The 21,647-nt window shown below is 40.2% G+C and overlaps 1 protein-coding gene across 5 annotated transcripts in view; it reads left to right on the top strand.

Annotated features, from left to right (window-relative positions):
* LOC106082845 (lutropin-choriogonadotropic hormone receptor) overlaps positions 1-21,647 on the top strand; it is a 178,418-nt gene that overhangs the window by 120,924 nt on the left and 35,847 nt on the right. For all 5 annotated transcript variants that reach the window (XM_059362421.1, XM_013245576.2, XM_013245577.2 and 2 more), the window contains 5 exons: positions 1,360-1,511; positions 1,627-1,701; positions 1,798-1,875; positions 21,340-21,414; positions 21,546-21,611. In XM_059362421.1, the coding sequence (XP_059218404.1) occupies positions 1,360-1,511; positions 1,627-1,701; positions 1,798-1,875; positions 21,340-21,414; positions 21,546-21,611 (446 nt within the window). The remainder of the gene's footprint in view (positions 1-1,359; positions 1,512-1,626; positions 1,702-1,797; positions 1,876-21,339; positions 21,415-21,545; positions 21,612-21,647) is intronic.

Genomic DNA, 21,647 nt, shown 5'->3' with positions numbered 1-21,647 from the left:
ATGGCAGCTATATCAGGTTATGGACCGATTTGAACCATACTTGGCACAGTTGTTGGATATCATAGCAAAACACGTCATGCAAAATTTCATCCCAATCGGATAAGAATTGTGCCCTCTAGAGGCTCAAGAAGTCAAGACCCAAGATCGGTTTATATGGCAGCTATATCAAAACATGGACCGATATGGCCCATTTACAATACCAACCGACCTACACTAATAAGAAGTATTTGTGCAAAATTTCAAGCGGCTAGCTTTACTCCTTCGGAAGTTAGCGTGCTTTCGACAGACAGACGGACGGACGGACGGACGGACGGACAGACGGACGGACATGGCTAGATCGACATAAAATGTCACGACGATCAAGAATATATATACTTTATGGGGTCTCAGACGAATATTTCGAGTAGTTACAAACAGAATGACGAAATTAGTATACCCCCCATCTTATGGTGGAGGGTATAAAAACTGGGTTCAAGTAACTGGGAAGCCGTACTAACCCTAAAACCCCCTGAAACTGAATTATTGGACGATCATGACAATATGGGACTCAAATGAATGGTATTCTGGATATCAGAAGAGTGTGGACCCTCTCCCGTTATCCAAAAACACTACCCAAAATCAAAAGTGGACCGTTAATGATAATATGGGTATTAAATAAAAGGTGGAATGCGAATATGGTATGAAAAATTGGGCCATGTAGCCAGGAAGTCGCTCCAAACCCAAAACTCCTCGAAGCAGACAAATTGAACATTCATATCAATATGGAGCTCAAATGAAAGGTATTCGGGAGTAGATTACGAATCTGGCAAGCAAAATCAGATTGAAGTAAGGAGGCACACCAACCCTCCGAAAACGTCCTAAATGGGCACATTATCCAATTATGACTATATAGGACTCGGTTTGTTTGTTTGTTCCCTAGAATCAAAAACGGCTGAACCGATTTTCCTAAAATTTTCACAGATTCTAGGTTGGTCTGGAAGGAAACATAGGTACAATATGTGTATCGAATTAAAGGTATTAAAGACTAGAAAACAAATATTCGACTACTTCGAACGCAGGCATTTAGCGTACATGGGCTATAGTGGCACGGATTCCATCCCATATTCCGGGCGAAGTGTTCCACCCTAAAAATTTTCAGAAATTTCATATCGTCCAACTCATACTTTAAGTTGTTAGGTATTATATATTAGCCATATTAATTTTCCATATTTTTGCTGGAACTTAAGCCTTAAGCACGAACAGGTGCATACTTTTTTTTATTTATTTTTACTTCTCTTCTTTGGTTGAGTTCCAATCCATATACCTTACCCTTTTGTTATCGTACTGAACTTCATTACTTATTTTTTTTATTTTGCACAGGATGAAGTTGAATGCCGTTGCGAAGGTGAAGCATTATCCAGAGTGCCACAAACTTTAACCATTCCATTGCAAAGGTTAACCATTGCTTCCGCTGGTTTACCACGACTGCGGAGTACAGCTTTAAAAGTCTACAATGCATCATTGTCCGATATGTAAGTGATTTTGTTTTTTAATATTTTTCCCGTCGTATTGGATTAATTGCAGGATAAAAGCCTTTTTTGTTCATACTCTGTTTTTTAATCAATTTTCCTCTCCACTCCCACACAGTATGCTGACAGATTTGAAATACTTGGAGACCATACAGGATGGAGCTTTTGCCAATTTAAAACGGTTGCGTACCATGTAAGTTTAAACAGTTATTTAAAAAGATAATACAGATTAAAAGAAAGGAATTTCTTTGAAAAGTAATTGGCTTTTTTTTTGTTGTTATAATTCCAGCTATATTTCACATGCACCCAAGTTGGAGTTCTTATCCAAAGATGTTTTTGAAGGCATATCGGATACTATTAAAGTCATGTATGTATTGAATTTATTATTCTGAAAACAATTCGCCATGTGATTGTTTACTTTTTGATGTGTGCTGAAAATGGAAAATTTCCTCGAAATTTGATTTACGTCAAAAAACTTTTTGAAAAAGGAAATTTTCTTTTGAAATTATGTTTGGAAAGGACTATTATATATTTTTTTTTCCTGCCAAAAATGCCAGAAAAATGGAGTAATAATTGAAGTTTGAAGGGTTCTTATGGAGTGACCATCTTATATGGGAGCTATATCAAAATGGTAGCTATCATCTAAATCGAATAAGAACTGCACCCCCTAGGGGCTGAAGAAGTCATATGGATGGATAGGTTGATATGGGGCTATATCCAAACATGAACAGATATGACCCATACAAACGTGACTAAATGGAATCAGAAAGGCGTGGCCAATGCGGTGCAGGGAATCTGTTCATGGATGCCGAACGGATTGTACACTCTGACTTACCATTGACCTGAAGAGGACGTAGGAACTGCTCGCTTTTGATATGAGGTCATTGGGTACCTTTTCAGAAGTTATAACAGGGAACTGTGCGATGGGCCATATGGCCGCTCACATGGGTATACAACATAAAGATCACTGCGGAGCTGTCTTCATAAGAAGGGGAAAGGATCATGCACTTGCTCTGCTCATAATCGGGTCTACAGCGGCACAGGGTTCCCATCTTAAGAAGGCGAATTTTCTCCGATCTTCGGCGATATGTCTCTAGGAAGTTTCCTCAGATACGTGGATACGACGGGTTGGTTAAGATGGGGCAAGCGTTGAAACCTTATACACGAGGTCACTTTTGCATTTCAGGATTAGTGTCGGAAGGGTCCCCGACTCTGGTAATTTCTTCCTATTTCAGATATTTCATAAATTTACTTAACCTTTCCACCCATACTTTTTTTATCATTAGTGTATCTCAATAGGCCAGACTGACCTCCGAGTAAACTCAGCTTTCATGATGGGCTACCCATTTAACCTTAATCAAATTCTGATGTGAAGTACGAGTTAAATTTTTCGGGGTGGCAGCATTGATTGATAAGTGTGTTTAAACATCCAGAATTATCGTTAGTTTGGTGTAGTTTAGGTTAGGTTAGCTTAAAGTCGCAGTCTGCCATCAGACTCACTTAGAAGTTTTCGTCCATTGTAATACCACAAGAACAGCAGAAGGAAGATGCCTTCAAGTTCCTAACGTTGATCGCCATGCAGAGAGCTTTTAATAGCCCAACAACTTGCGAATGTATACTTCTGCAAAATCAGACAAGTTCTCAAAGAAATGAGAACCTAAAGTGGAACTCTTTCTGTTCTATAGTCTCTTCTTCCTCGACGTGCTCACAGCTTCTGCAAAAGTCGTGTTTTCGATCAGACAGTGACATGTCATGACGGACACAATGACTGAGACGTCTGTTGCAGCCAGCAACAGCAATGCAGTGGACCTCTTTAAGTTTAGATTAGACCACATAATTTTGCAGTCTTCATATACCCTCTTTGGTTACCATCCATAATTAACCTTAAGGCCTGATCCTGAAGAACTAGCTTTCATGCCGTTAGAGGCATACCCACAGATTGCAGTTCCCCTGGAATATGAAAGTAGTTCCTAGTCTCGCATGCTCGTCTGTTCTACAATTTCCCGATCTATCTCTATGGCCCGGCACCCAGAACAGGTGAATTTTGAACTGTTCAGCCATTTTTTTGAGAGATCTGCTACATTTAATGATTTTTAATGGTGGGCTGATGCCATCATCGGTCCAAAGACGATCGTGGGAGACATTTTGCCATCAAAGGCGAATGATAACGAGCCACGGAACGTGAATTTTAGTTTGCCCCAAGGACAAATTTTAGTTTGCCCCGTTGCATGGAATGGGTGCATTTCCGATCTTGCTTTGGCCTTATGTCACTTCGGGAGTATAGTCGCAATGACTATGTTGCAAGGTATTATGCAAACCTGGGCGAGGCCGACGAACATCTACCGTCTGGACAGTTGTCACGAATACAATGTGCTACGTAAGGATCGAAGTCGGAGTGAAGGTGGGGCTTTGGCTTTCGTTGTCGTTGTTGTAGCCCCACTTGCATGTGGAGTTGACGATCCTCGTCAAGCTCTTGTAGGTGAGCAAGCTCGTTCTGGTCCAAAAGACCGAACGCCGCGGGCACATAGTGGTCATTGGTTATTTAAAGGCGCCAATAACTCGCCTTGTCATATCAAGGATCATTGGCACCCAGTATTTATGCAAGAGCCGGTGCCGCCCGTCCACCCACTGAGACTCTCCACTCGATACCGCTGATTGTCCGCGACTGCAGTTGCAGCTACTCCATATGGAGCATTCCACTATCCGCAACATGTGGACGCCTCTGTACAACGTGTACATACCGCGGGTTGATAGTTGTGACCCAGTTAATGGGCAAGATTACAGACCCGAAATTAGTAAATGAGGATGCCAGCTCGCCAGACATTTCCTTTGCATCCCCTGATCTCCTGAGAGACGTATCCTGGCAAGCTGTCATTTCTTTGAGATCAGACAATCTTTCCATAATTCTCACCATCGACTGAGCAACGGACTTCATAGCCCAATTTCCCGGTGCAGGCGGCAGTACCCGCAGACGATTGTGGTGGGATTCATTACACGGACCCCACTGGCCCCAGAATCAGCCAGCTGAATCTGGAAATAAACAGGGTAATCAACAAGCACGAAGGAAGTTACGAATATCATTCGTGGCGCAAAATCATTCAGGGTATTGGACCCCGATAGAACCTCTACATCGCACAGTGTTGCCAAACCGAAAATTTTTGGAAATAATTTTGGAACTTTTGAACGGCTAGAGATATGTATACGAAACTTAAAATAGTCAATGTTGGGGTTGTTTTTCAATAAATGTGCACAATTTGGGGACCCTATTGGGTCCAGAGGCCTATCCATGGAGCTAGAAAATTGGTCACCTCGAGTATGTTGCATTTTGTTCTGCTTGCCAAACAGTCATTTATGGACCGAACGGCCTAATTTCAAAAGATAGAGCTCGTAACACCCTACAATAAACATGCGTATATCTCTAACGGTTTATGAGTTATTGGACTTACAACGATTGAAAAGTTTTAGACATCGTTAAAAAGGTTACCAAATTCTGACGCCTAACGTTGGAACACCTTTTATAACATATTGGTATATTTTTTATACCCTACGCCACCACTGTGATACAGGGTAATATAACTTAGTGCATTTGTTTGTAATACCCAGAATGAAGAGAGATATACCCATTGATAAGTATACCGATCGACTTAGAATCACTTTCTGATTCGATTATGCTATGTCCGTCTGTCTGTCTGTCCGCCTGTCCATGTTATTTTGTGTTCAAAGTACAGGTCGCAGCTTTCATCGTCATCTAAAAATTAGAAACGGACATGTTTTTGGCCTAAAGACGAAGCCTATTGAAATTGGAAAAAATCGGTTCTGATGTGGATATAGCTCCGATATATATGTTCGCCCGATTTGCAGTAATAATGCAATAAAATGGTCATTTGTTAACCGATTCCCCCGAAATTCTGCAGTATGAATTTTCTTATGACTCTCGACATCATAAAAATCGGTTCAGTTTTAGATCTAGCTCTCATATATATATATATATATATATATATTCTGGTTCGATTGCTTTCCTGCAGATGCAGCGGCCTCATCTCTTACAGAGCTAGGATTGATGCCAACGTGCAGGCCACACGTCACTTGTATAACTGTCCACTTAGATCCACTCGTCTCAGGCCCAGACCCAGATCCCTCTGGACGCACTCCACCTAAGTCGCAGAGTTCCTGGATCTGGATATTCAACAGGAACAAGTAGACGAAAAAACTGCTACAACAACAACATTCAAAATTTCAGACCAATCGTGGCTCTAGAAGTCATATTGTTGTGTCGGTTTACATGGGCGCTATATCCAAATCATAACCTATTTGGCACATTTGCAAGCGGATATCGTTATTCGTTCGACCTGTCCGCCTGATGAGGTTAGACAGAGGTTAGATCTATTTAGGATGTCAAGACGATCAATAATATATATACTTTATGAGGTCCTAGAGTAATATTTCAAAATATTATTGGGTTGCCCAAAAAGTAATTGCGGATTTTTCATATAGTCGGCGTTGACAAATTTTTTCACAGCTTGTGACTCTGTAATTGCATTCTTTCTTCTGTCAGTTATCAGCTGCTTTAGAAAAAAGTGTAAAAAAAGTATATTTGATTAAAGTTCATTCTAAGATTTATTAAAAATGCATTTACTTTCTTTTAAAAAATCCGCAATTACTTTTTGGGCAACCCATACTAATGGAATGATCAGATAAGTATACCCCCTTTTAATGGTGGTAGGTATCAAAATAATATAACATGGGTTTTTTAGAATCTGGCGGATGGAACTCTTGTGACTCGCTACTGTGATATCACAATGGACTTAAAATTGTCTAAGTGAGTCTGTAAATGACTGCCACTCTTACCTAACCTAACCTAGCAAGGGGATACACACGAAATAAAATGTTCTGTCATTCTGACCAGGACTTCAATACAGATCATACGGCTATACTCGTATGGCTATTAATCCAATCCAAATAAATGGCAAATGGTATATACGATTCTGGCCAGCTGAACTTGAATTGTTTTCACTAGTTACTTGTTCACTTTAAGATCTGAATTGTTTGCTATACTTTAACCAGATGACATTTGGTTCCAAGAAATTTCTCATGTTATTTCTTCCAGGAATGCGTTCGAATAACTTTTGGATGTTTATTTGAAATCTTGGGAATGCATTGTAGCCTCTGCTACAGAAAAAATGTGTGTAAATATGTCACAAGCATTTTGATTAGTAACAGTTTTGTGGTTTGCATTTGTATTTGAGGCTGCAGATTAATTTGATTTATAAACCCTCCACCATGGGATGGGGGTATACTTACTTGGTCATACCGTTTGTAACACCTTGAAATATTGGTCTTGGTTACCATTAGGTGATGTACTTTCCTGATCGCCATGACATTTTAGGTCGATCTAGCCATGTATGTCCGTCTGCCGAAACCAGCCGCTCAAAATTTTGCACAAATATCTGTTATTAATGCCAGTCGGTTGGGATAATTATGACCTGCAACAATTCTGCCAAGTACGGCTCAAATTGGTTTATGACCTTATACAGCTTCTATATAAACCCATCTCAGGATTTGACTTCTTTAGCCATTAGAGGCCGTCTATCTTATCTCTTTTGCGATCACCCATCATTTTAACCAATGTGGCTAGATTCATTCCATAATCTGATAAAGTTCCCATATAAATCTATCTCTTGACAAATATAATCCTTGGTGGAGGGTATATAAGAGTCGGCTTCGGCCCATTTTAGAACATTTTTACTTGTTATACCCTCCACCATAGGATTGGGGTATACTGATTTCGTCTTTCTGTTTGTAACTACTCGAAATATTCGTCTGAGACCCCATAAAGTATATATATTCTTGATCGTCGTGTCGTTTTATGTGGATCTAGCCATGTCCGTTCGTCTGTCCGTCCGTCAGTCTGTCGAAAGCACGCTAACCTTCGAAGGAGTAAAGCTGGCCGCTTGAAATTTTGCAAAAATTCTTCTCATTAGTGTAGGTCGGTTGGGATTATAAATGGGCCATATCGGTCCATGTTTTGATGTAGCTGCCATATAAACCGATCTTGGGTCTTGACTTCTTGAGCCTCTAGAGGGCGCTATTCTTATCCGATTGGAATGAAATTTTCCACGATGTGTTTCGCTATGACTTCCAACAACTGTGCCAAGTATTGTTCAAATCGGTCCGTAACCTTCTATAGCTGCCATATGAACCGATATGGGATCTTGAATTCTTGAGCCTCTAGAGGGCGCAATTCTCATACGATTTGGAAGAAATTTTTTACAACGGCTTCTCTCATGACCTTCAACGCACGTGTTTATTATGATCTGAATCGGTCTATAGCCTGATACAGCTCCCATATAAATCGATCTCTCTATTTTACTTCTTGAGCCCCCAAAGGGCGCAATTCTTATTCGAATTGGCTGACATTTTACACAGGTCTCCAACATATAATTGAATTGTGGACCATATCATGATATCGCTCTAATATCAGAGCAAATCTTTTCTTTTATCCTTTTTTTGCCTAAGAAGAGATGCCGCGAAAAGAACTCGACAAATGCGATCCATGGTGGAGGGTATTTAAGATTCGGCTTTGGCCCAATTTAGAACATTTTTACTTGTTTTTATTATAATTTATCTTTTCACAGGATGTGGTTAGTTATTGCTAATTTGTATCTCAATAATTGGCCCATGCTGTTAATTTTAGCTGTAATTTTGAATATAGAAAGGCACTTAAAGCTATTTTTCCCCCATTCGAACGTATATAGACTAAACAAAAATATTTTTATGCACATGTGTATATAAGGGGAACGTGTTTACATCGTTAATCTGCAAAGTTTATTTTGCTTCCACTTAACACATTATGGTTTAGAGGAGAAAATGGGATAAGTCCTATTGATTAAAAATGCAATAATTTTAGGGAAAATCATATCAAACTATAAATAAAAGCGGCGTAATCAATTAATAAAATTTATATTATTATACCCACCACCGACAGATAGGGTACATTTATTTTGTCGTTCCGTTTGCAACGCATCGAAATATCCATTTCGGACCCTATAAAGTATATACAATATATTCTTGATCGTTATAAAAATCTAAGACAATCTAGCCACGTCCATCCGACGGTCAGTCCGTCTGTCTGTCTACAGTCTTTGAAAGTAGAGATATTGAGCTGAAACTTTGCACAGATCTTTTTTCGTCAATAGACAGTTTAAGTTCGAAGATGGCTATATCAGACTATATCTTGATATAGCTAAAATATGGACCGATCTGCCGATTAAGGGTTTTAGGCCCATAAAAGCCTCATTTATTGTCCGATTTTGTTGATATTTAAGACAGTGAGTTGCGTTAGCCCACTCGACCTCTTTCTTGAAGTTGGACCAGATCTGTTCAGATTTGGATATAGTTGCCATATAGACCGATCTCTCGATTTAATATCTTCAGCCCATAAAAGGCGCATTTATTGTCCGATTAAGCCGAAATTTGGGACAATGAGTTGTGTAAGCCTTCTTCAATTCGACAGCCTTCTTCAATTTGGCCGAGATCGCTTCATATTTGGATATAGCTGCCATATCGACCGATCTCTCGATTTAAAGTCTTGGGCCTATTAAAGGCGCATTTATTGTCCAATTTCATCAAAATTTGGGACAGTGAGTTCTGTCAGGACTTTCGACATCTTTTTATACCCTCCACCATAGGATGGGGTTATACTAATTTCGTCATTTTGTTTGCAACTACACGAAATATTCGTCTGAGACCCCATAAGTATATATATTCTTGATCGTCGTGACATTTTATGTCGATCTAGCCATGCCCGTTCGTCTGTCTGTCGAAAGCACGGTAACTTTCGAAGGAGTAAAGCTAGCCGGTTGAAATTTTGCACAAATACTTCTTATTAGTGTAGGTCGGTTGGGATTGTAAATGGTCCATATCGGTCCATGTTTTGATATAGCTGCCATATAAACCGATCTTGGGTCTTGACTTCTTGAGCCTCTAGAGGGCGCAATTCTTATCCGATTTGGCTGAAATTTTGCATGAGTTGTTTTATTATGACTTCCAAGAACTGTTCTGAGTATGGTTCAAATCGGTCCATAACCTGATATAGCTGCCATATAAACCGATCTTAGGTCTTGACTTCTTGAGCCTCTAGAGGGCGCAATTCTTATTCGATTTGGCTGATATTTTGCATGAGGTGTTTTGTTAGGACTTCCAACAACTGTGCTGAGTATATTTTAATCGGTCTATAACCTGATATAGCTGCCATATAAACCGATCTTGGGTCTTGACTTCTTGAGCCACTAGAGGACTCAGTTATTATACGATATGGCTGAAATTTTGCATGTTTTGTTAGGACTTTCAACAATTGTGCTAAGAATAGTTCAAATCGGTCCATAACCTGATATAGCTGCCATATAAACCGATCTGGGGTCTTGACTTCTTGAGCCACTAGAGGGCGCAATTATTATCCGATTTAGCTGAAATTATGTACAACGGCTTCTCTCATGACCTTTATCATACGTGTTTATTATGATCTGAATCGGTTTATAGCCTAATGTAGCTCCCCTATAAACCGATCTCCCTATTTTACTGCGTCATCCCCTTAAGTGCGCAATTCTTACACCCTGACTTCTACTATGGTCTCCAATTTTCAGTTCAATTATGGTCCGAAATGAACCATAACTTGTTTTCTTTTATTCTTCGTTTGCCTAAAAAGAGCTCGACAAATGCGATCCATGGTAGAGGGTATGTAAGATTCGACCCGGCTGAACTGAGCATGCTTTTACATGTTTATTATTATACCACTGTGCGTCGCCTCTCGACGCTTGCTGGGCTCAGTCTCCACCAACTTAAAACCTACCCAATCTCTCGGGATATATTATCCACCTTACCCCGATCTCGCATTACTTCGAGGCGGATCCCCTTGTGGCACTTATACCATATGTCCCAGTGTTTCTGCCTTCAGGTGCACTTTCCATATATCAGTTGCTATATCATTGATGTCGCTTCAAGGTCTCTTTTCTTTGTCCTGAAAATCTTTTCAATATCATTTATTACGCATCTCCAACTATACTCCCTGCTGTACATCTTCTTTGTTATGTTTTTCGCTCTTATTCACCAATCTGTTCTTCTATTGGGTTGCCCAAAAAGTAATTGCGGATTTTTTAAAAGAAAGTAAATGCATTTTTAATAATGCTTAGAATGAACTTTAATCAAATATACTTTTTTTACACTTTTTTTCTAAAGCAAGCTAAAAGTAACAGCTGATAACTGACAGTAGAAAGAATGCAATGCTTGTGACTCTGTACAAGCTGTGAAAAAATTTGTCAACGCCGACTATATGAAAAATCCGCAATTACTTTTTGGGCAACGTAGTCACACCAGTGGAAAACTTTTTTTTTCATCATCCACTAATTCCCATTTTGTGTAGGTACTTGCGGTAATATCAATGTTCGGTCTAAATTGTAGTACTGTCCAAATCGGTCTATAAGTTGATATAGCTACCGCTTTGACTTCTTGAACCCCTGGAAGCCTCGATTTCGTCCGATTTGGCTGAAATTTTGCTCATAGTGTTGTGTTATGATTGTCAACAAGTGAGCCAAGTATGGTCCGAATCAGTCTATAACCTGGTATAGCTCCCATATAAACCGATCGCCCCATTTGACTTCTTGAGCCCCTGGGAGCCTCAGTTTTCATGTGATTTGATTGAAATTTTGCACATTGTGTTCTCCAACTCCCAACAACTGTGTCAAATCGGTCAAGAACATGATATAGCTCCCATATAAACCCATCACCTCATTTGACTTCTTGAGGCCGTACAAGTCGCGATTTTTATCCGATTTGGCATTTTATGTTATGCGCCGCACTAACTGTGCCAAGTACGGTCCAAATCGGTCTATAACCAGATATAGCTCCTATAATTTAGCAGATACCATGGTGGTCCCAAGATTCGGCCCGGCCGAAGTTAGCACGCTTTTACTTCTTTTTTTGGCGACTTTCTGAGCCTCAGGTCGCTTATATCCCTCTCTCTCTCTCTTTCTTTCTGTTTTGTAGGTAGCTTAGTATCTCCCTGTTCATCTTTCGATTTGCCGCTGATGAACAGACTGTCCACTAGCCTTTTTTTCTTAGCAGTCTTGCCGGTATATAACTATGCTCGATGCACTCCCGTCATTTTGGCTGCTGGCTATGAGTGGACACGGGTTACTCTCGATAGCTTTCCACGATATCCAGAAATTTCTTTTTGGACGTTCATTCTAATGTTCCTCTGTGTACCCATGGCCTGCCTTATCTTTCTGAGAGTTTATCAGCACTCTCCTTGTACTTTCTCTTAGAAGAACTTTACCTTCGATATGAACTACTGGCGAGGCGACACGACTCAATAGCCTTATCTGCGTCGTCAGTGGCAGTGTCGCGAGGTGTGGTTATGCTTTCTTCTGCAGCAACATCCAGGGTCTTCGCCGAGGATTTCGATGTTTCCACAGGTCTTGTTAGGCAAGGTCTTTTTGGTGCTATTAAAAACATCCAGGGTCTTCGCCGAGGATCTCGATGTTTCCACAGCTCTTGTTACGCAAGGTCTTCTTGGTGCTCTTAAAAACGGATTCCCTGCTGGTTGCTTTATTGGTGTCTTCATCAGTGCAATAGCGCACCAACTTGAAGCCGTTATCTGTCTCCAATAGTGTAGTCGCCCTAAGTTTTGGCGCCGAGGGTCCATTTAAAGTTAGTGAGGTTTTCGTAAGGGTTGACATAAGACTTTGGAATCCTTGTGTTCAGAGCCAGGTCGGACATATATTGCAAATTTTGCCCATGAACATTCCATTAAGGAACAGGGGCAAACTCCTCACATATCAATGAGTGCAGTCCGATTCAAGTTTAAGCTCAATGATAAGGGGCCTCCTTTTTATAGCCGAGTCCGAACGGCGTGCCGCAGTGCGACACCTCTTTAGAGAGAAGTATTACATGGCATAGTTCCTCACAAATGTTGCCAGCATTAGGAGGGAAAAACCACCGCTGAACATTTTTTCTGATGGTCTCGCCAGGATTCGAACCCAGGCGTTCAGCGTCATAGGCGGACATGCTAACCTCTGCGCTACGGTGGCCTCCGGTTGGACATATATATGGATAAGATTTCAGCAGAACCTATATCATCAACTTAATGATTAAAAGGCAGATAACGTTCTCTAAAACCTGCCATGATTGAAAGGTGACATTGGTCTTAACGACCATTTCGTGAGGGGTATCACTCTTTACTCGTAGCTCGTAGCATCAATCCAAATGCGTTATCAAAATTCTATTTCAGTGTACGCGCCAGGATCGAAGTCCCTTTGATTGGTGAATCCACGGGGCATTACTCCCCAGGCAGCATCTATCTGCAGAGCACCTTGGTGAGTGGATATTTATGCAACTGGCGACATCCGTTCGCCATCTCGCGAAGACGTCGTCGGGTAAAAATGCCCTATTGTAACATGTTGTCGGTCCTCGCCGTTTTTGCTGCTTATTCTTTACAGCTGATCTTGAGGTCGTTGAGCTCTCCGCCACCTGCTGACCCTGATTGTAGCCTGTGCTCGGTCTTACCAAGTTGATATTATTTTGCAATTACCTTCTATGTTATAATGCATTAACTGATTTAGTCAATTTTATCACTCAATGGCTATTAGTGCATTTTAGCCATATACGAGGGCGACAACAAAGAGTTTATATTTAAATTATTTCCTATTTGCTTGGCTTGAATGTCAAAGAATTGTTTATTTAGTTAGAGCGTACAACAAGATTTTACAGCCTTCTGCTTTTCTATTGAGCAGATTTGTATACACATTGAAGGGTCTTTGGATAAAATTTTAAGGTACTATAGGGTTGCCCAAAAAGTAATTGCGGATTTTTTTAAAAGAAAGTAAATGCATTTTTAATATATAGGAATAGGAACGCAGTATGCCAACATCCTATTGAAGATTATACAAAATCCCCTGATAAAAATCCTTTTCACACCCCACGTAAACTTCACATGCACTTAGGCGGTACTTGATTTCAATTTTCACGTCAATGGATGTTTTTCTTTCAAATTTATTTTTATCAAACATGTGTGCAGCTTGTTTAGTGCAAATGACAACAAATTAAAGCACTTAACATTGTACGAGCATGACATTAAAGGGCCAATACCATGTGAAGAGGGTTAGAATCCTGGTGATTTTTTTTACTTTCCATAGGAGTGTAAGTTTACATTGTTTAAGTGCCATTAATGGGCCATTGGATATTTGTTGAAGGGAGTTGTTTCTTTCCATGGCAAACAGACATTTGATGGAGCTTCACATATTGCAGGGGCAAGATAAAAACTTAAGTATACATATAATATAATAAAATATTTATAAATTGCAGTTGACAGAGACAATACGCTTTGAACATGAATATTCCCCTGGCTCAAGACCTTATTTTCTTTTGCTTGTGAGAGCTGGGGAAAATTGGCTAAATTGCCCTTTGACACACTTTTGTGTAGAGGCTTTGAGTGCACTTTTCATACCATCAATATGAAGTTTGCGTTAATGGAAAAAATTATGTTAAGATTTTTTCCATTAAGGCAAAAAATCTCAAAACAAAAAAGAAATAAAAAATTGATTGCTTGTAGAGAAAAAAATTTTCTTTAAGCTTGTTAAAAAAAAAACAAGTAAAAAGGCGTTAAGTTCGGCCGGGCCGAACTTTGGATACCCACCACCTCGGCTATATATGTAAACCACCTTTCATCAAAATACGGTGAAAATTGCATACCTTATGTCCCATAGCAGTTACATGTTCCGATTTGGACCAAATACTATTAAAAACGAGTCATTGTTCAATTGTGTATAACATAATATTGGTCTTTTTAGTAGCTGTATCTAAATATAAACCGATCTGAACCATATACGACGCGGATCTCAAAGAGCCTAACATAAATCGCTGTGTCAAATTTCAGTGACATTGGATTATAAATGCGCTTTTTATGGGGCTAAGACTTTAAATCGAGATATCGGTCTACATGGAAGCTATATCCAAATGGGGACCGATTTGGGCCATAATGCAGAGGTATGTAAAGGGGTTTAACATAACTCACTGTCCCAAATTTCGGCGACATCGGATAATAAATGCGTCTTTTATGGCCCTAAGACCCTAAATCGTAGGATCGGTCTATATGGCAGCTATATCCAAATCTGAACCGATCTGGGCCAAATTAAAGAAGGACGTCGATAAGCCAAACGCAACTCACTGTCCCAAATTTCAGCAAAATCGGGTAATAAATACGCCTTTTATGGCCCCAAAAACTAAAACCGAGAGATCGGTTTATATAGCAGCTATATCCAAATCTGAACCGATCTGGGCCAAATTGAATAAGGATGTCGAGGGGCTTAACACAACTCATTGTCCCAAATTTCAGCAAAATCGGTTAATAAATGCGCCTTTTATGGCCCCAAAATCTAAAACCGAGAGATCGGTTTATATGGCAGCTATATCCCAATCTGAACCGATCTGGGCCAAATTAAAAAAGGACGTATATAGGCCAAACGCAACTCACTGTCCCAAATTTCAGCAAAATCGGGTAATAAATGCGCCTTTTATGGCCCCAAAACCTAAAACCGAGAGATCGGTCTATATGGCAGCTATATCAAAATCTGGACCGATCTGGGTCAAATTGAATAAGGATATCGAGGGGCCTAACACAACTCATTGTCCCAAATTTCAGCAAAATCGGGTAATAAATGCGCCTTTTATGGCCCCAAAACCTAAAACCGAGAGATCGGTTTATATGGCAGCTATATCCAAATCTGAACCGATCTGGGCCAAATTAAAGCAGGACGTTTATAGGCCAAACGCAACTCACTGTCCCAAATTTCAGCAAAATCGGGTAATAAATGCGCCTTTTATGGCCCCAAAACCAAAAACCGAAAGATCGGTCTATATGGCAGCTATATCCAAATCTGAACCGATCTGGGCCAAATTGAATAAGGATATCGAGGGGCCTAACACAACTCACTGTCCCAAATTTCAGCAAAATCGGATAATAAATGTGGATTTTATGGCCCTAAGACCCTAAATTGGAGGATCGGTCTATATGGCAGCTATATCCAAATTTAGACCGATCTGAGTGAAATTGACGATGGATGTCGAAGAGCCTAACACAACTCTCTGCCCTAAATTTCAGCAAAATCGGATAATAAGTGTGGCTTTTATGGGCCTAAGACCCTTAACCGGAGGATCGGTCTATATGGTAGCTATATCCAAATCTGGACCGATCTGAGCCAAATTGACGAAGGATGTCGATGGGCCTAACACAACTCACTGTCCCAAATTTCAGCAAAATCGGATAATAAATATGCCTTTTATGGGCATTAGACCCTAAATCGGCGGATCGGTCTATATGGGGGCTATATCAAGATATAGTCCGATTTAGCCCATCTTCGAACTTAACCTGCTTATGGATAAAAAAAAGATTCTGTGCAAAGTTTCAGCTCAATATCTCTATTTTTGAAGACTGTAGCGTGATTTCAACAGACAGACGGACAGACGGACGGACATGTCTAGATCGTCTTAGATTTTTACGCTGATCAAGAATATATATACTTTATAGGGTCGGAAATGGATATTTCGATGTGTTGCAAACGGAATGACAAAATGAATATACCTCCATCCGTCGGTGGTGGGTATAACAAGTAAGAGCTGCGTGCTAAGTTCGGCCGGGCCGAATCTTATATGCACTCCACCATGGATCGCATTTGTCGAGTTCTTTGCGGGGTATGTCTTTAGGCAAACAAAGAATAGTGAATAACAACTGTTATGATATTGAAGCTATATCATGTTATAGTCCGATTCGGCCCATAAGTGAATTGAACATTGAAGACCATAGTAGAAGTCATTGTGTAATATTTCAGTTCATTTGGATAAGAATTGCGCCTTGTAGGGGCTCAAGAAGCAAAATCGGGAGATCGGTTTATATGGGAGCTGTATCAAGCTATAGATCGATTCAGACCATATTGGCCACGTATGTTAAAGGTCATGGGAGAAGCCGTTCTACAAAATTTCAACCAAATCAGATGAAAATTGTAATCAAGGTACAGGTCTCATTTGTTGTCCGATTTTCAAAAAATTTTGCATATGTCTCTTATATGGTCCAAGGACGATCGCTATTGATTTTGAAAAAAATTGGTCCAGATTTAGATGTAGCTCCCTTTCATCCGATGTGCTCGTTTAAAGCTGTAGATGCCACAATTTTGGTCCAATCTTTGCCAAAGTTGGCATGAAGTGGTTTTTGTGATGTCCCAATATATGTGCAAAATTTCAGCGAAATCGGTTTAGATTTAGATATGGCTGCTATATATATATATATATATATATATATATATATATATATATATATATATATATATTTCATCCGATATGGCTTTTAAAGTTGGAGAAGCCACATTGTTTTTGTCCGATTGGGCGGAAATTTTGCATGTAGCGTTCTGTTATTCAGTTGTTAAACTGAGCCAAGCTCGGTCTAAATCAGTATATAACTTAATATAGCGCCCCTGCAAGCCGCAATTTTTGTCCGATTTGGCATTTTGTTTTTTGCACATTGTTATACCCTCCACCATAAGATGGGGGGTATACTAATTTCGTCATTCTGATTGTAACTACTCGAAATATTCGTCTGAGACCCCATAAAGTATATATATTCTTGATCGTCGTGAAATTTTATGTCGATCTTGCCATGTCCGTCCGTCCGTCCGTCTGTCTGTCGAAAGCACGCTAACTTACGAAGGAGTAAAGCTAGCCGCTTGAAATTTTGCACAAATACTTCTTATTAGTGTAGGTCGGTTGGTATTGTAAATGGGCCATATCGGTCCATGTTTTGATATAGCTGCCATATAAACCGATCTTGGGTCTTGACTTCTTGAGCCTCTAGAGTGCGCAATTCTTATCCGATTGGGATGAAATTTAGCACGACGTGTTTCGATATTATATCCAACAACTGTGCCAAGTATGGTTCAAATCGGTTCATAACCTGATATAGCTGCCATATCTGGGGTCTTGACTTCTTGAGCCTCTAGAGTGCGCAATTCTTATCCGAATCGGTCCGTAACCTTCTATAGCTGCCATATAATTCGATCTGGGATCTTGACTTCTTGAGCCTCTAGAAGGCGCAATTCTTATCCAATTTGAATGAATTTTGGCACGTAGTATTTTGTTATGATATCCAACAACTGTGCCAAATATCGTTCAAATCGGTTCCGATCTGGGATCTTGACTTCTTGAGCCTCTAGAGGTCGCAATTATTATCCGATTTGCCTGAAATTTTGTACGACGGATTCTTTCATGACCATCAACATACGTGTTTATTATTGTCTGAATCGGTCCATAGCCCGATACAGATCCCATATAAATCGATCTCTCTATTTTACTTTTTGAGCTCACAAAGAGCGCAATTCTTATTCGAATTGGCTGACATTTTACACAGGTCTCCAACATATAATTTAATTGTGGTCCAAACCGGACCATATCTTGATATTGCTCTAATAGCAGAGCAAATCTTTTCTTATATCCTGTTTTGCCTAAGAAGAGATGCCGGAAAAAGAACTCGACAAATGCGATCCATGGTGGAGGGTATATAAGATTCGGCCCGGCCGAACTTAGCACGCTTTTACTTGTTTTCCGTTACTTACTTTACTTTAATTGGCTATCACAGAATATTTGTTCCACAAGCCGAACGTAGAATAGGATTCCAAGCGCCTTGATCTTCTGCGCTCATTCTAAAATCCCTGACACCAAGTTTCGAGGTGTCTCCCACAACTTGATCTTTCCATTGGGCTTTTAGTCTTCCCGGTTTGCGTGTACCACCGTGTTTGCCTTCAAAAGGCTTCTTTGCTGGAGCTTCTTCATCCATTCCGACAACATGACCTAGCCAACGCAGCCGTTGTATTTTGATGCGTGTAACTATGCTATCGTTGTCATACAGCTCATACAGCTCGTGGTTCATACGTCGCCTATATTCTCCGTTAACGCAAACTGGTCCATATTTTTTACGATGAATCTTTCTCTAAAATACTCCAAGCACTACCTCATCTGCTTTCACAAGTACTCATGCTTCAGAACCACATGACAGCACGGGTAGTATCAGTGTCTTGTAAAGTGTAGTCTTCGTCTGTCGAGAGGTGGCCTTGTTTCTAAACTGCTGACTTAGTCCAAAGTGCTTACTTAGTCCAAAGTAGCATCTGTTTGCCAGTATTATTCTTCGCTTTATCTCAAAACTGGTGTCATTTGTTTCGATTACGGCGGTGCCGAGGTAGATGAAGTTACTGACTATCTCAAAGTTGTGGTTCCCAATTTTCTCCATTTTCTTTATCTGCTCGGTTGTGCAAGGCTTTTTGGGAGTTGAAACCATCCATTTCGTCTTATCTCCATTTACTGCCAGACCCATTTTCACTGACCCTCTTCCGATACTTTCAAAGACTACTACTACTTCAGGTGACCGACCTATGATATCGATATCGTCGGCATAGGCGAGTAGCATGTGTTCTCTTGTGATTAGTGTGCCATATCTATTCACATCTGCATCTCGTATAATCTTCTCCAGCAGGATATTAAAGAGATCACACGATAGGATGTCTCCTTGTCTGAAACTTCGTATGGTACTAAATGGTTCGGAGAGATTCTTTCCTATTCTTACTGAGGAACGCGTATCAGCAAGTGTCATCCCGCAGAGTCTTATTAATTTTGCAGGAATACCAAAACTTAGACATGGCTTGAAATTTCTTTGAACGTAAAGGGCTATCGAAGGCGGCTTTGTATTCAAGAAAGAGGTGGTAGGTGTTGATTTGTCCTTCTCGGGTCTTTTCCAGGATTTGGCGCAGTGTGAATATCTGGTCCAGGGTGGATGTACCAGGTATAAAGCCGCCTTGATAGGACCCAATTATCTCATTGACTTTAGGTTTTAATCTTTCGCACAGTACGCTCGAGATTATCTTGTATGCTATGGGGAGGAGACTTATTCCTCTGTAGTTGACACATTTCGTCTTGTCTCCTTCCTTGTGTACGGGACATAGTATGCTGAGGTTCCAATCATCGGGTATGCGTTCTTCTAACCAGATTGTGAAGATAAGCTGATGCATACGCCTTATCAGCGAATCGCCTCCGGTCTTAAATAGTTCAGCGGGTAACCGGTCGGCTCCTGCTGGCTTGTTGTTCTTTAGTCGGGTTACTGCTACTTGAACCTCATTCTGACTAGGAGTTAAACATTCTATACCATCATCAGGGATTGGTTCTGCGGTATCCTCTTCGCCGCCAACATCGGACACTAGCAGTTGGGTAGAATGTTCTTTCCATATCCTCAGCATGTTATCTGTGTCAGTTACCAGGTTTCCTTCCTTTCAGGAGGATGTGCCTGCACCAAAGCCATCAGTTTGGTGTTTAATTCTTTGGTAGAATTTCCGGACTTCATTCTGACTCCTGTACATCTCAATTCGCTCGCACTCACGTCTTTCCATTTCCTTTTTCTTTTTGGGGAATTGACGTTTCTCCTCTCTCCTTTTCTCCCGATACCTCTCCTTCATCTGGCGCGCTGCTACTGATTGCAGGGTTGCTCTATATGCCGCATTCTTGGCTTCAGTAGCATCTCGACACTCTTGGTCGTACCATAGGTTTTTTGGAGGAGGCTTCCGGTACCCAAGTACGGATTTCGCAGCATTTTCCATGGAGTGGGCAATAGTTTACCACTGCGCCATTATAAAGGGTGATTTTTTGAGGTTAGGATTTTCATGCATTAGTATTTGACAGATCACGTGGGATTTCAGACATGGTGTCAAAGAGAAAGATGCTCAGTATGCTTTGACATTTCATCATGAATAGACTTACTAACGAGCAACGCTTGCAAATCATTTTCAGTGAATCATTATCAGTGAAATCATTTTCAGTGAATCGACAAATTTTGTTCAGCGATGAGGCTCATTTCTGGTTGAATGGCTACGTAAATAAGCAAAATTGCCGCATTTGGAGTGAAGAGCAACCAGAAGCCGTTCAAGAACTGCCCATGCATCCCGAAAAATGCACTGTTTGGTGTGGTTTGTACGCTGGTGGAATCATTGGACCGTATTTTTTCAAAGATGCTGTTGGACGCAACGTTACGGTGAATGAACACATTTCGAACCGAACACTGATTTTGGTAATAAAATTCAATGATTTGCAAGCGTTGCTCGTTAGTAAGTCTATTCATGATGAAATGTCAAAGCATACTGAGCATCTTTCTCTTTGACACCATGTCTGAAATCCCACGTGATCTGTCAAATACTAATGCATGAAAATCCTAACCTCAAAAAAATCACCCTTTATCATCGGAACAAGAAGTGCTCTCATTTGTTTTCCGTTATGATTCTCAACAATTGTGCCAAGTTCAAATCGGTCAAGAACCTGATATAGCTTCCATATAAATCCATCTCCCGATTTGACTTCTTGAGCCCCTGAAAACCTTAATTTTCATCCGATTTGGCTGAAATTTTGCACATGGTGTTTTGTTAATATGCTCAACAACTGTGTCAGGTAGTAAATTAAATCGGTGAAGAACCTGATATAGCTCCCATTTTAAACCGATCTCCGGATTTGACTTCTTGAGCCCTTATAAATCGCGATTTTGTCTGATTTGGCTGAAATAGTGCATATAGTGTTCTGTTACAACTTGCAACAACTGAGCCAACTATGATCTTAATCGTTCTATAACTTGATATAGCTTCCATATTTTAGTAGGATCCATGGTTGTGGGTTCCCAAGATTCGCCCCGGCCCCAATTAGCACGCTTTAACTTGAAAATGTTTCTATAGTTGTAAAAAAATTCTTTTTTTTTTCATTACAGTCGAATTATAAATAGCGGATTGAAGCAAATACCTGACTTAACATATTTGCCATCGACAAATATATTGAAAATGTTGTAAGTATATGTATATTAGGGTGTCCCAAAACATCAAACAGTTTTTGTTTTTTGGAACGCATACCCGCTCTTTGTGTTGCCTATCCCAATGAGCAAAACAGGAAATATTATGGCGATTATTTCATTTTCAGAGATCTCGATAATAATCACATCACTCGAATTGAATCAAAATCAATAAAAATAAAGACTGATCAATTGTAAGTTAACGCATATTTCTTATGGCTTCAATCAAA

Source organism: Stomoxys calcitrans, chromosome 2 (genome assembly GCF_963082655.1).
Source record: "Stomoxys calcitrans chromosome 2, idStoCalc2.1, whole genome shotgun sequence".
Classification (NCBI taxonomy): Eukaryota; Metazoa; Arthropoda; class Insecta; order Diptera; family Muscidae; genus Stomoxys; species Stomoxys calcitrans.
This window is presented reverse-complemented; position numbering and strand designations above follow the sequence as displayed.